General features: G+C 40.3%; 1 protein-coding gene across 1 annotated transcript in view; it reads right to left on the minus strand.

Moving 5' to 3' along the window:
- Positions 1-7,720, minus strand: part of LOC131249030 (uncharacterized) — a 32,191-nt gene extending 24,471 nt beyond the window's left edge. Inside the window, exons 1-3 of the mRNA XM_058249599.1 lie at positions 7,705-7,720; positions 7,546-7,606; positions 6,730-6,791 (exon numbers count right to left, since the gene is read on the minus strand). Coding sequence (XP_058105582.1) covers positions 6,730-6,771 — 42 coding nt within the window. The 5' untranslated portion in view covers positions 6,772-6,791; positions 7,546-7,606; positions 7,705-7,720. The remainder of the gene's footprint in view (positions 1-6,729; positions 6,792-7,545; positions 7,607-7,704) is intronic.
- Positions 7,721-15,231: the final 7,511 nt, after the last annotated feature.

Consider the following 15,231-nt stretch of genomic DNA (forward strand, 5'->3'; position numbering starts at 1 on the left):
ATTCTAATAATTTGTAAACTTTTTAATGAGAAATTCTAATAGCTTTTAATCATCGGCGTTGGTCGAATGGGTCATCGGGAAAGGGGGTGTTGGCATTGCTTGCTGACAGCAATGCCGGCGCCATCTTTCTCGATGGCCCTTTTGACGACTTTTAGCCGTCGGGGATGGATTACGCCGACAGTTTTTAGCTGTCGGCGTTGCCCTAATTTTTTTTTAAAGTAGTGTTTTAGTGTTTTTTAACAAAGAAACATGATCAATGATTTCATGTCTTTTATGGAACAAGTCGAGACCTAAACACATTCAACTTAAACACAAATAACCCCAACACAACTTGACCACTATCTCAAAGAGCCACTTGTAAAGTACAAAGATAGAATTTTGATGTTTTCTGTAAGAATCGTATCCTAGCTTGTACCGTTCTGTAGGCTTCTGCGGTCCTCTCGGTCGAATTCCGGCAGCTTGCGACCTATAATCGGTAGTTGTGCCCGACCCTGACTCGTATCCCATTTTTTAGAGTCGGCTTGACCCGAGACCTATACCCTTGCGACTGCATCATTGCCGCAGTTCCGACACCGCGTCTCGCTCGCCGAGACGATACCCGTGCCAGGAAGTGTGAGCCCGCGTTCAGTTTGAGGAAAACACCGCACATTGCAAATTTCAAGAGAATCTATCAAATCCATCACATCACTTGTCAAAAGTACACCCATCACTCAACCCATTACTCTCCCCATGCCCAAGTACAAAAGCAACCCCAAAAAGTCAACAAGCACCTTACCTCTCATGTCACTCCACCATCCCTCTCTCCCATCACCCATCTCTTTCTCACACTCTCTCTCTCATTCTCCAAAGACAAGTAACTCTAACGTCCATGGCTTCCATGGAGAACCTTGGTGTGGCCCACCTTCCTATCTCTCATCCCCACCCTCCAAAGTTCATCTCGACCGTTGAAATCGTCCCCTTGGAGCTCTAGATCATGTTGGTGGAAGAAGGACGAAGAGATCTTAAGGTGGGTGCTCCTTTCTTTCTCCTTCTCATTTTTTTTTTGTGATGTGTGGCCCACTTGGATGGACCCCACCTTGAGGTATGTTTCATCCAAACTGTCCAAGTCATGTGGACCCTACCTTATGGTGGTGGAAACACACAAATATCAGATTGATTTATGTATGGTGGGCCACGTTCATGTGGGACCCACCCTGATGACACGTGGGACCCCTACACGTGGGACCCACCATGATGATTGTGTTATATCCATGCTTTCCAGTGTCCAGGGGACGCTGGACAGGGAGCGGCTATCGTGGATTGCATGTACTGACATGGTAGTGTACTAACAAGCAAATAAAAGGGGAAGAAGAATAGTGCTTTGGGGTGGGCCGCTCATACAGGCCCCACCTTGATGTATGTATAAAATCCACGCCGTCCATTTCACTTCTCAGCCCATTTTAGGCGTTGAGCCAAAAGATGAGGCTGATCTGACAATCAAGTGGGCCATACTATAAGAAATAGTAGTGTTTACCATTAAAACCCGCCTAGATGTTTTTATTCACCAAAAATATGCTACATATCGGGCTTGTTTGGATGGTCTTGGGATATGGAAGCCAATGAGTGGGGCGGATTTTTCTGATGAGGGCCCTGCCTATTAAAAACCGTGAGAAAACGGTATTAAAAAAAAACAGCAATGCAGCAGCAGCGCTGCCACTGTCAGTACGCGCAGGCAGCGCCTGCGGCTGGTGGGCGGAAGGTCTGGCAGGGCCTCACGGCCCCAGTTGTGGGCCCCACCCTGATGCGTTTCGACCATCAACTCCATGCATTGGATGACCCCCCTCGGACCAGGAGGCCACCCCAAAAATCAGCCGTATACGGAACTCAGGTGGGCCATGCCATTTAAAATCTTGTGAAGACATGCCTAAATATATAAAAACACTTGGTGAGGCCTACCTGAAATTAGGGTGCAACTAAAACTTGGTCTGGACCCTCAGCCAGGTGGGGCACACATAATGGGTGGACTGGATTTGTGGACCACATCACAGTGAGCTCCCTATCCATGTGACCCTATCAACAGGTTGGGTGGAAAATAAATATTACGGTGGGCCTAGGCCCACGTGACCTTATAAACAGGTTGTATGGCAAGTAAACATTGCAGTGGGCCCTTGGCCCATGTGACTTTATTAATAGATTGGATGCAAGTAAACATTGCAGTAGGTCCCATGATCGTGTGACCCTATCAACAGGTTGGGAGAAAAATAAATACTGTAGTGGGCCCCAGGTCATTATGACCTTATCAACAGGTTTGAATGGAAATAAACATTACGGTGGGGCCCCAATTGTATATGACCTTATCAACAGGTTGGATGCAAATAAATATTACAGTGGGCCCAAGGTCCACGTGACCTTATGAATAGATTGGATTGCAAATAAATATTACAGTGGGCCCTGGGCCCATGTGACCCTATGACCAGTTTGGATGGAAAATAAACATCATGTTGGGCCCAGTCTGGATGGACAGTATGTTGGGCCCTAGGTTGGGTGGAAAATAAACATTTTGGTGGGTCTTACTTAAGACCCATTTATGTATGTGTTGTGTCCACAATTGTGGACCTCCATCACGGAATATGTGACTTATCTATACCTTCTATCCCTATGGGACCCACCATAATGCATGTGTTTCATCCAACCGTCCAACCGTTTTTGGAAAATGATTTTAAGGTTTGGACGAAAATAAGACAGATTTATTTATCAAGTGGACCATAGTGCACGGTGAGGATTGAACGACTACCTTCGAAATCCTTAAGATCTTATGATTTGATTGGATGGGAAATAAATGTTATGGCGGGCCTTGGAAATTTTAGTAGTGAAAATCATTATCACCACTTATATTTGAGTGTGGCTCATTTAATATACATGTGGCCCATGTGGTGTGGCCCACTTGCCATATTTATGGCCCATTGTTAAGGCCCACCTTGTTATGTATTTGAGGCACGTGTGATGCGGCCTATTAGATGTATTTGGGCCCATGGGTCGAGGCCCAATATTATGTATATAAGGCCCATTTCAATGTGTGATTTCGCCATGATAAATGTATTGTATATCTGCATCATTTAGCCCGCTAGATGGTGGGACTCCCCCCCCCCCCACCCCCCCCCCCGATGTATGTATTTTATATCCGCACTGTCTACCCGTCTTGATGGCGTAGGGCCCACTTGCTGCATGTGCTGGGCCCACCTACACTGTACAGGCCCACCATGCTATGTGTACTTCACCCATACCGTCCACCTGTGCGGCCCGCCTAGATGTACATATTTTGTATCCACACTGTCCATAATGTTGGGATAGTGCTGGACAATGTTTGATTGGCGCCAATCTACATGGATATGTTTGGACAGTGCTGATCATCATACGTGGGCCATGAGTGGAGTAATACACATGTTATACCTACAACTATTGAAATGATTTTTGGTGCAGCCCATATAATGAGGCCCACCTTGATAAGTATATACGAGACCCATGTATAAGGCCCATTTGATGTACTGGAGGCCCATGGGTCAAGGCCCAATAGGATGTACATAAGGCCCATTGTAGTGTGATTCCACCATGGTATATATGTTGATTTTATAGTGGGCTATACCTTGGGAGCAATGATGGTATGATGTCCACATTATAAGGATGATGTTGGTTTAATGTCCGCATTGTCCCTCTCTCCCTAGGGCCCATTAATAGGCCCATACCTGTAGCATATAGTCCGTCTAGGCCCATATTCATTTTGATCAGAGCCCACCTCATATGTTCCACCCTAACCATCCAGGTCATATAGGATTAGCCTCGATGTATGTTTTATTCACACCGTCCGTGGGATGTGTGACCCACTAGATGTATGCATTCTATGTCCTCACTAACCATCTGGTGGGCCCATCTGCTGCATGTGCAGGGCCTACCTATTGTGCATTTGTGCGGCTCATTGATGCGACCCACTTGTTGTATATGAGGCTCATTGGTACGGCCCAATGTATCGACCCGCCGTGATGTGTAGGCCCATGTGCTTCATGTGTCAGGCCCACCTATGATTACTAATTAAGGCCACTTATTGGATATTTGGGCCCACCTTATGTTTGACTCTATGCGGACCACTGCTTGGGAGTAGTGTTGGTTGAATGTCCACATTTTTAGGTAATGATGGTTAAACGCCCACATGGTGACCTTTCCTTAAGCCTAGTTAGACCCATTCTCATCAATACCTATTGTATAGGCCGATTCTGATTGCCAAGGCCGAGTATCGAGGCTGGTTCCGAGTGTCGAATCCGATTATTACGGCCGATTTCGAATGTCGAGACCTATATGATGTATATGCGACCCGTAGTTGAGGCCCAATGAGATGTGTATTCGGCCTGCGTAAAGTATATGCAGCCCGTGTTTAAGGCCTAATATGAATAGGAGGTCTATCTAATAAGGCCCATTGTGATGTGTATTAGGCCCATGATGCATGGCCTATTTGATGTATTTGAGACTTATGTACAGGGCCCATATGTCATGTATTTGAGGCCCATGAGCAGGGCCCACTTATTGCGTATATGTGACCCTTGAGTAATGCTCATTGTGTTGTATATTAGGACTTTATGTAAGGCTATGGGCCCATTATATGTTTGGCATTATGAGGGCCATTCCTTGGGGGACAATGTTGGTTAAATGTCCACATTGTTGTGATTGATGGTCGATGCCGGTTATTGATACCGATTATGAGTATGTGACAGCATAACATCATGATACATGCCCATACGCATCATCTGCATGTTGGTTATGAGATGTGATTGATCATTGCATATGTCATTGAGCATGTTGTTATGAGACTCCCTCATAGGTGGAGGTTATCTCACTTGAGCACGCAGTATGCGTAGGATTGATGCATGACTGGATTGTATGACTCATGCATCTCACATTTTGATTACTGTACGCCCTAGCGACATTAGGGCCGTAGCCTCCATAGGCATATCGTGGATGGCCAAATGGGACACCGAAAATGTTTGGTTTTAACATACGAGCGCTATAGATGTCCCTGGGTGAAAATTCATAAACCTCCGTGGCCAGGAGACGCCCCAACGTCAAGACCGAGTGGATATATGAGCGCATGAGGGCCGTATACCGGTAGGCCGCATTTCCCACTATGTCATGGTCGGTTGGCACTACAAGAAAAGGGGTTTTAGCCTCGGTTCAAAATTGAGGCTAAAAAGGTTAAAAACTGAGGCTAAAGCCTTTAGCCTCAGTTTTGCCTTAGTTATCCAAACCGAGGTTGAAACCCCTGTGGCTAAAGGCTTTAGCCTCAATTTTTCCTTAGTTATCCAAACCGAGGTTGAAACCCCTGTGGCTAAAGGCTTTAGCCTCAGTTTTAGCAACCGAGGCTAAAATGACTTTTATAGCCTCGGTTCTTCAAGTGAGGCTAAAAACTTTTTTAGCTTCAATTTTTTGAAAATGAGGCTAAATAAAAATTTTGGCCTCCATTATTTTCAACTGAGACTAAATCCAAATTTTAGCCTCAATTGCCTCCAACCGAAGCTAAATCTATTTTTAACCTCGATTCTCAACAACTGAGACTAAAGTCTTTAGCCATGGGCATTTCAGCCTTGGTTATCAACAACCGAGGCTAAATTCAAGCCTCAGTTACAAATTGAGGCTAAAAATGTTTTTTTTTAAATATTTATTCAATCCACTCATGAAACAATCAATCATGAAAGCCACAATACCAACAAAATAGTTAACAACGGTCTATTTAAAGTTTAACTCAATCAAATTGTTACACAACATTAGGTTTCACAAATAATACAAAGTCATGGTCGTGCCCGTCATCACCGGTGTCGTTGTGCTTGGCGGACCCTAAGATAACACTGCTCGTCCATTTTCTGTTGCTTCCAGGCCAATGTCATCATTGCCTCTACCAACATTCTCCAATCGAATTGTGCATAGCAGGCCCTGCAACCTCAATAGGTAGCTCTGGCCTGCTGGCTGCAAGACATGCTTGGCGATATCCTAGTTCTAGTTGTCTAGCAAGGCCGGCACAACCTGCTCTAGGACCTAAAGATATCCTCCGATCTCCAACTACTGCAGAAGCAATAGTAGGCACCACAGTCTGTGAACTATTGCAAGTGTCCTAAATAAACAAATCAACATCAAAACCACACAACCATGGGATTTAAATGATTATGGAGGATCTTTTGTTCACTTAGTAAAATACCTTAAAAAACATATATGGCTCATTGGGAGAAGAGTATATCTGAAAGACAGATACCATAACGGTAAGAAAGCCTTTAGGTTTGCAGCACAAAATATATTTTTTTAGTAATAAGCTTACCTGATTAACCTGGAACTCTGTGCGATCAAATCCAGATATAACAATCTCATAGAATATCTTCATTTCTGGAAGCTCAGTTGCTAAGTTGCACCTATAAATAATGCCAGGAGTAAGGAAGCTAGTGAAGCTAATAAAAAATATGGATGTTGCAATAGACCTGTTTCAATAGACCTGTCTAGCGGTACCTATGTCTAGCGGTGAGGTTCCAGAAATGAAGATATTCTGTAGAAGATGTCTATTGTTAGACATAGGATGGGATCCAGAAATCCTGTAAACAGTACCTATGTCTAGCGGTATGGGATGTTGAAATAGACCTGTTTCCAAGTCCCTTATCTGCAGAACATACTTGCAATCACTTAAATAGCTCACTAAAAGTTGGTTACCATTCACAGCTTTTGTCGATTCGAGCACGTTCTTTTCACCTCCTTGGAGCACATCAGTTCATACACTTGGCTCCCTAAGAAGATATTGCAGGTTCAAATAAAATAAGTTAGCTACTTGGCTAGAAAAACTTTACACAAATCTTTCAGTCTATACTACAGAAAATAAGATGAAGATGTAATGTGATGCACTTATTTATGATACAAAATGTATAACTGGTAACTTTGATGAGTAATGACAAATCATAAAGCACTGACTTATTTCTATTTGAAATGTCGAGTTCTACAATGTGAGCTATTGTAATGGTAGTAAAATGCTCAAATATGCATGGTTAGAAGCATTCATCTTATATCCAATCGGTTGCAACAGAAGAAGAAATTAGCAATGTCTATTAACAAGTTGAGTGCTAAAATGATATAAAAAATATAAAGAGGATGCCAACATACATAGGTGTTCCATGGTGTTTGCTAAAAGCGATTTGCTTATGGTGTACTTGCGTGAGAAACGATTTTCAACCGGCACTTGTAATAAGTTAAACCCAAAGAAAGTTGGCCTTTGTTGGGTGTTGAAAAAAGTCGGTGATAATGTGTATCGTATTGAGTTATATAAAGGCTTAGATATCTCACATACTTTTAGTGTTTAAGAGAAACTAATTAGCCATCCAATAGCTGATATGGGATGGTTAAGATGGTCCAATTAAGAAATAGAAAAAATAGTTCAAGAGAAACTGATCAGCCATCCAAAATGGCAGAATTTGGAAAACATACCCAAATGGCGGAATTTGGAAAACAGCAAAGGAGATGATGATTAAAGCTTAAAAGAACCCTCACCTTTGCCAGCTTTCTCCGTGTCTCGACCGACTCGAATGAAAGCACCACGGTTAGCAACTCCCTGCACAAATCACAATGAGCAAAACGAAAAATGAATATGCGTTTTCCAGACATTGGTATTTAGAACATGTCTTGGATTGAATGAAGTGGAAGGAATACCCATAAGAAAGTATTGGAATCAAAATACAAAGAGAACCACAAGATGTTGTAAAACAATGAAAAAAAAAAGAAGAGAAGATAGGTGGCATCCAAAAATAAATTTACCTAGATAGGCTTCGGGTCAAATGAGAGAACAATGCCAGCAATCTCTGTAATCCTCTGTTTACATAGCAAAGAGAACGATCTTACGACTAGTTTTACAAAATGTAGAATCATACATATAATTAGATTCTTTTAAAATAAGCAAGACATTCCATGTAATTCCCCTTTTTAGACCTATATGTATATATATATATATATATATATCAAATTAAGGTCTCCACAACAGCCATGGACTGTAATTCTCTATTTACATAGCAAAGAGAACATATGAATCATACATATACTATGATTCTTTTAAAAATTTCACACAAGCAACATTCCATCATATAGGAATCATACATACAATAGGAATCCCATAACAGGTTGTAGGAATCATATGTCTGGTACGATTCCTTTTGAGACTAATTTTAGAAAATGGAGACAGGAAACATACATATAGTAGGAATGCCTGTCTGTTTTTTTAGAATGACACCATATCTACATTCAAATGAATAATAAAGATAAGCAAACCAGAGGGTCACATCATGATCGTTAAAAAGAAAAGCTTAAGATAGTAGATCTGCTTATTTCAACTTAATGGAACGTCTGCAGCCAAGAGACTCCTTAGAAATAAATTCAAGTTACGTAACTTGAATCCTTCTAATGAATGCAAATCTGTCAAGATCAAACTCAAGGGACAGGAACATTTTCAGCCATCCATCGACAAAGGCTATCACCAGGTACCATTTGTCAAGAACTTCAAACACAAACGATCAATTTATATCTACATAAATGATCATATATCTAGACAAACGATTATCATGAAAACGACAGAATCAAACAATAAAAGGAACCATTTTCAACTCTATCAATAACAAGCACAATTACAAAAACACTCCACCAACAAGATGTCCTACTATACAATCAAAGATTATTAAGTTATAGATATTAGAAATATGACAAAAGACAACAACAACCAAAACAACAAGAATTCTTCAGGATTAGGACGCTTCCATCCTTTCCGTAAAGAAATATACATGTGAACTGGAGAGCAACACCAGAAACAGAACGTCCTCCCAAATTGGAGGAGATGAGTTAAAGTGTTCCTAAAAGTCGAACACGAAGAAAAAGAAACCTACTCCAGACACAACTTTTTCAAGACTGCAAATAAAACAAATTCGAAGTCAATGGTCAACACCTAAGACCATAACTACAACTTCATGTTTGCACAGATATCCATTCCCAGATGCATATTGGGAACATTTCGACAAAAAACTGAATGGTTCCATGCTTTGAAAATTAAACAAAAAAAAGATTTTAAATACAAAATATGTTTTTATTGGGAGGGCTACAGAGGCACAGTTACTCCAAAACCATTGAAATGCATATATCAATGATGACTTCAGGGAATGCTATCAGGTGGGGCTTCCAAAGGAGGAGCCCCATGATACTGAACACTTTCCATCTCCGTGCTCTATAGGAAAGATCTCCTGTGTGCATGAGGAAACTCCAGTTTAGGGGGCAATATGGCATATTTGGGATTGTGATGCACCTTGCTGATAACCCAGAGAGCATTTCATCATGAACAAAATTTACTTTCACTCGTTCAAAAGAAAAGGAAAAAAAAAAAAAAAAACAATGAAAAGAATATTAGTTGACAAGGAGACAGAAAACCAAAAGTTTACCTTCAATCCAAGAAATACCTGATTTTGTGCCAGAAAAATAGCTAAGAATTTTCATATGTATTACAGTAACAGAAACTATTAGTTCTGAAATGGATATACATCCCAAAAGACCAAACAGGCACACATATGCACACATGTACAAGTGGACACACCAGATCTCATTCCAAGAAGCAAATAGAGCAGCTTCTCAATTAATGGTTGTCCCAACTATGCTCCAACTAATGCATGCAAAAGCTCAATTCCATAATATATATATATATATATATATATATATATATATTAAAAATTATTCCAAACAGTAAGAGATTAAAAAAAAACGTCCAGACAATTGATTGTGCTCCTGAAAGTACATATAAATCAGAGCAACATCATAAATACTTTCAGACCATAACAAGTTGTACTTCTTCCACCTTAGCAGTAACCCAAAGCCATCCAATTCGAAAGAACCTCTTTTTATTTTTATTATTTTTTTTTTACACACACTCCCCTCCCACATACACTCACACCCCACACACTCTCGCACACTCGCACCACAAGGGGTGCTCCAATCCGAGAGCCATGTTGGTGAAACTTCCCTAAGATCCACCCACCCATCAGGTATAAATTTATGGGGTGGTCCGATTGAGTGTTGAATGAGCCTGATATTTGGAATCAAGGTGAAACAATGGGTGGTGTGCTTGATGGATGGCGTGGATTTCATGCATGTCAAGTCATTTCCCCCACATTAGAGAAATTAACCTAGTAGGTTAATTTCCCCCACATTAGATAATTAACCTAGTAGGTATCTAGGTGAGGTGCGCAAGCATTTTTCATTTCCAAGAAGGGCAAAATATCAAGAGAACTAATAAATATCAGAAACCAATAGATATCTTTTGTTCATTCTTAGGATTTAAGAAAATCACAATGAAAGCAGCAATCTCTCCCAATCAGAAAATTTTGAATGAATACAACTAAAACATATAGAATTGTGAATTTCGATAGTAAAAAAGAACAAAAGATAATCATTCATATTCATTCTAAAAATCATAACGTCGTGTGGAAAGAACAAACAAATCCTTCGGAATTCGAACAAATCAAACAAAATGAAATCAGCAACTCCAAGATGCCTTCCAATTCATCCAAAAACTTCCAATTCAGGAGTAGAAATAAAAGGAAAAAAAGCAAAACACAAGAAAATCAACAAAAGATTTTCTAAATCACTCTATAAATATGAAAGTCATGCCAAAACAAAATTCTTTCAAAATCAATACAAAATCGAATTCTACCTAGGGAACTACCAAAAATTCCGGATATTCCAAGAGGCCTTCTAGAGTTCGGATCAAAAAGAAAAAGAAGAAGAAGAAGAAGAAGAAGAAAAACAACACAATTCTTTGGAACCGAAAATCAGCATCCAACTAGACAAAAAATAAATAAATAAATAAAATCCCAACCTCAGATCCTTCACCCACAATTCAACACATTCCTTCCAAGAAATTCAATTCAAGGCTCCGTAAATCAAGAAAAAAAAATACAACAAAAAACGTAAAAAATAAAATAATAAATAAAAATAAAAGAACGAAACGAAATTACCGTTTTTCCACAGATCGAACAAATTGCCTTTCAATCCATCACAAATTCAGTTTAGACATCAAAAAAGGTACGAAAATCACAAGACTAGAAAGGATTTACTGCAAATCGAACAAAGTATCATCCAATTCATCCAAGATATCTAAAGCAGCAATCGAAAATGGTGAAAACTTTCAGAAAAGAAGAAAAAGGGGCTAATATACGGGTCTTTAAAACCTAACTGCCATCAGAAACCAAATTCTTCTCTCCAAGTCCAAAAATTTAGGGTCTCATATAGGAAAAAATGTATACAAAGGATAGAGAAAAGATCATCAAAATGAAGAAAATGAAAAATAAGAGCAATGAGAAGTATTTCCAAAGAAATTCGTAAAATTTTAAGTTCCACTCTCTAAATTTCCACTTCTAAAGTCACGAATCAACAGAAACTCAAAATAGCAAAAAAAAAAAAGTCATTAAAAGAAAAAAGAAAATGAGAAATCAAGAGCAAGAGTAAGCAAAATTTTCCCAACATTTTAAAAAATCGATGAAATTTCCATGTGAAATCTCCGTTTCTAGGGTTTCGACTAGAAAAAAACTCGAAAACATGCTAAAAGAATCAAAATCTGCAAACAAGGAAATCGCAAAGGTCTTCTTTATGGGAATCCGACAGAATTCCACAAAAAAAAAAAAAATCTCTGCATTCCTCTCTAAACCAGACGATCTAGGGTTCTCGATCGAGAAAAAATAGAAAAACAGCAAAGAAATTCCAAACAAATCAAGAAAAATGAAATTGAGAGCTAGAACATCCGATCTTCAACGAGATTTAACGAGAAAATGCAGGAATAAGAGCAATACCGACCGACCTGCATGTCCGAGAAACGAGAATTCCAAAGCTCCTTTCACCATCAATCGATGAAATGGTTGGAACTGAAGAAAGAAATGGCAATTTTCGAGCAAAAATCGAGAGAAATGAGGGTTTTGGGAGACTTGCTTGGACTCACAGAGACCTTTTGCCTGAAAAGCCTCTTAGTGAGAGATGGTGGCTTGCTTTTGTAGCTGGGCTTTATGGGAAATAACGAAAATGCAAGGTCGAAAGTACCCTTGCTCCTTTCTTAGTATAACGACACGTGTCTGGGGCGATATTGGCCTTAGTTTTCCATAACTGAGGCAAAAAGGGCATTGAACCAGAGACCTCTGTAGGGCCCACCATGACATGACATCTACTCCATCCATCTCTTATGATAGATTATTTTAGAATGGACCTGAAATAGTAGGTTGATTCAACACTTTAATGGGCTATAATGCATAAATCAGTGATAATAGGACCATTTACCTTTGAAATCTTACCGTGGCCAACCGTGATGAGTTTGGTAGCCTCAAGAAGGCTTCAATGATAGACGTCTTCAAGAAATAATTTTTCAGCCCACTTCCATAAATGAGTTTTCAAAAATGATGGACAGACTTTTAGCCTTGGTTACTAACCAACCGAGGCAAAATGATAGACTTTTGGCCTCAGTTACTCACCAACCGAGGCAAAAGGATAGACATTTGGCCTCAGTTGTTCACCAACCAAGGCAAAAGGGCAGACTTTTAGCCTCGGTTGGTCACCAACTGAAGCAAAAGGGCAAACTTTTGGCCTCAAATTTTCACCAACCGAGGCAAAATTACATACTTTTGGCCTTAGTTTTCAATAACTAAGGCAAAAGGGTAGACTTTTAGCCTCAGTTGCTCACCAACCGAGACAAAAGGGTAGACTTTTGGCCTCAGTTTTCAATAACCGAGGTAAAAAGGCAAGCTTTTGGCCTCAGTTTTCAATACCGAGGCAAAAGGGCAGACTTTTGGCCTCAGTTTCTCACCAATCGAGGCAAAAGGGCAGACTTTTAGCCTCAGTTTCTCAACAATTGAGGCAAAAAGGCAGACTTTTAGCCTCAGTTGCTCACCAACCGAGGCAAAAGGGCAGACTTTTGACCTCGATTTCTCACCACCCGAGGCAAAGGGGTAGACTCTTGGTCTCAATTTCTCATCAACCGAGGCAAAAGGGCAGACTTTTGGCCCCAGTTCTCAACCACCGAGGCAAAAGAGCAAACTTTTAGCTTAGTTGCTCACCAACCGAGGCAAAAGGACAGACTTTTGGCCTCGGTTGCTCGCCAATCGAGGCAAAAGGGTAGACTTTTAGCCTCAGTTCTCAACAGCCAAGGCAAAATGGCAGACTTTTAAGCTCAGTTGTTCACTAACTGAGGCAAAAGGGTAGACTTTTGGCCTCAGTTACTCACCAACCGAGGTAAAAGGGCAAACTTTTAGCCTCAGTTTCTCACTAACCGAGGCAATAGGGAAGAGTTTTGGCTTCAGTTTCTCATCAATCGAGGCAAAAAGTGAATTTTTAACCTCAATTCCTTTACAACCGAGGCTAAAAACCATATTTAGCCCCCTTTTTTGAACTGAGGCTAAAAAATTGAGGCTAAAGGCCTACTTTCTTGTAGTGTGGGAAGGGGTGTGACCTTAACCGCCTGAATGAGGGGGCAATGTCTAGGTTGAGTTTGACCAGCTTGAGGAATGGGTCCGTTATTGACGAGTCGGGCCCGATATTGGTAGGCGGATAGTGAGGTCTCTTTTACTTACCTAGTTGTGCGCTAGGATAGGGGCGGCAAGCTGGCGTAGAGTGTAATAGACCCCGGTGATGATCCCAGAGATGAACTGTACTGATATATGGATTTAGTGAGCAGGAGTTGCATACTCATTCATGCATTTATTCATTCACTATCAACTCGGGTTGTTGGTGCGTAACTATTTGTTACGTGTGCCTTCGTAATGGCCAGGATTTCGGTTGGGGCGCGCGACCAACCTGAGATCAGGAGTTTACCACATTGAGTCTGGTTATCCAAATTTAGGTATGTGACTGGTTTGGATAAAAGTCCCTTGTGATAGACCGTATAGCTTGCGATACTACATACTATCATCCCGACTTCACACTCCAGCATGGTCATTCCATTCGCACCGCGTATTGCATAATATCTGCGGCATACGATATTTTGGGTTATTGTGTCCCTGCATTTATATGGCCTAGGTACGGTTGACACTATTGTGTTACTCATCAGGAATGTATGTTGTATTGCATCTGATATTTGGCTATCTATGATTCATCATTTGCATAGTTGTTCTACATTGTATATTCTGACATTGATTGATTCATGAACTTGTCTGTATTTTCGCTTACTCTGTTATCGTATGATTTATGATCTTGTCAATATTCCGTTTACTATGATAATTCATGCTCTTGTCAGTATTTCTGCTTATTTCGACATTATACAATTTATAGATTACCAGTACTTTCGATATTGTGTGATTTATGGTATTGTATCCTCGGCATCTAATATTTGACTCACTTTACCCTGATATTGTATGATCCATGGACTTGTTAGTACTTCCGCTCAATCTGATTACTCTGATATTGAATACTTGGCACTTACCTTATATACACACTCACACCACCCTTTAAGCTTTCAATAAGCTTATGCACGATAGATGCATGCAGGTGATGTTAGGTTGCAGCAGTGTTGAGCTTGGAGCATGCGGTGGTCTTCTAGTGCTTAATTTTAGATTTATGTATTTCCCTTTTAGCATTGTACTCAAATGATTATATTAGTGGATATGTGATGATGATGTTGCTTTTGTGAATTGGGTAATCTTGTGGTTGTCCTTATTACGAGTTAAATGTAAAAAAAAAATCCTCCTTATAGGATCCTAGGATCGAAATCTGGCGTATGAACGCTAGGAGCCGAGAATGGGGTACTACGGAGGCTGTCGGCACCGGATTCGGCAATCGGGATTCCTGTGAGTCCGATTTTCGAATTTGGGGCGTGACATTTTCGACTAGGAGAAGTTAAAGGCTCCTGAATCATAGTATCATGTGCTCTCATTATCGGCACAAGACATTGTCAATTCTAATTTCAATTGTGGAGTCAAAATCTACTTTTAGCATAGGGAGTAGTGTCGTGAACAAGTATTTAATCTCACTTACATCAGAATTAATTGAAGCACTCATTTGTACACATGATTTGTTGCGTCCGATTTGGAAAAAAAGTCACTCTATGGATGAAGAGTTTAAGGAAGAGGAGAGTGAGAAGCAAGATGAGATAATATATATAACAATTTCATAAAGTAGGATGAGACAATATCTATAACATTTACATGAAGCAGGATGAGACAATATCTTTTA

Source organism: Magnolia sinica, chromosome 6 (genome assembly GCF_029962835.1).
Source record: "Magnolia sinica isolate HGM2019 chromosome 6, MsV1, whole genome shotgun sequence".
NCBI classification, from domain to species: domain Eukaryota; kingdom Viridiplantae; phylum Streptophyta; class Magnoliopsida; order Magnoliales; family Magnoliaceae; genus Magnolia; species Magnolia sinica.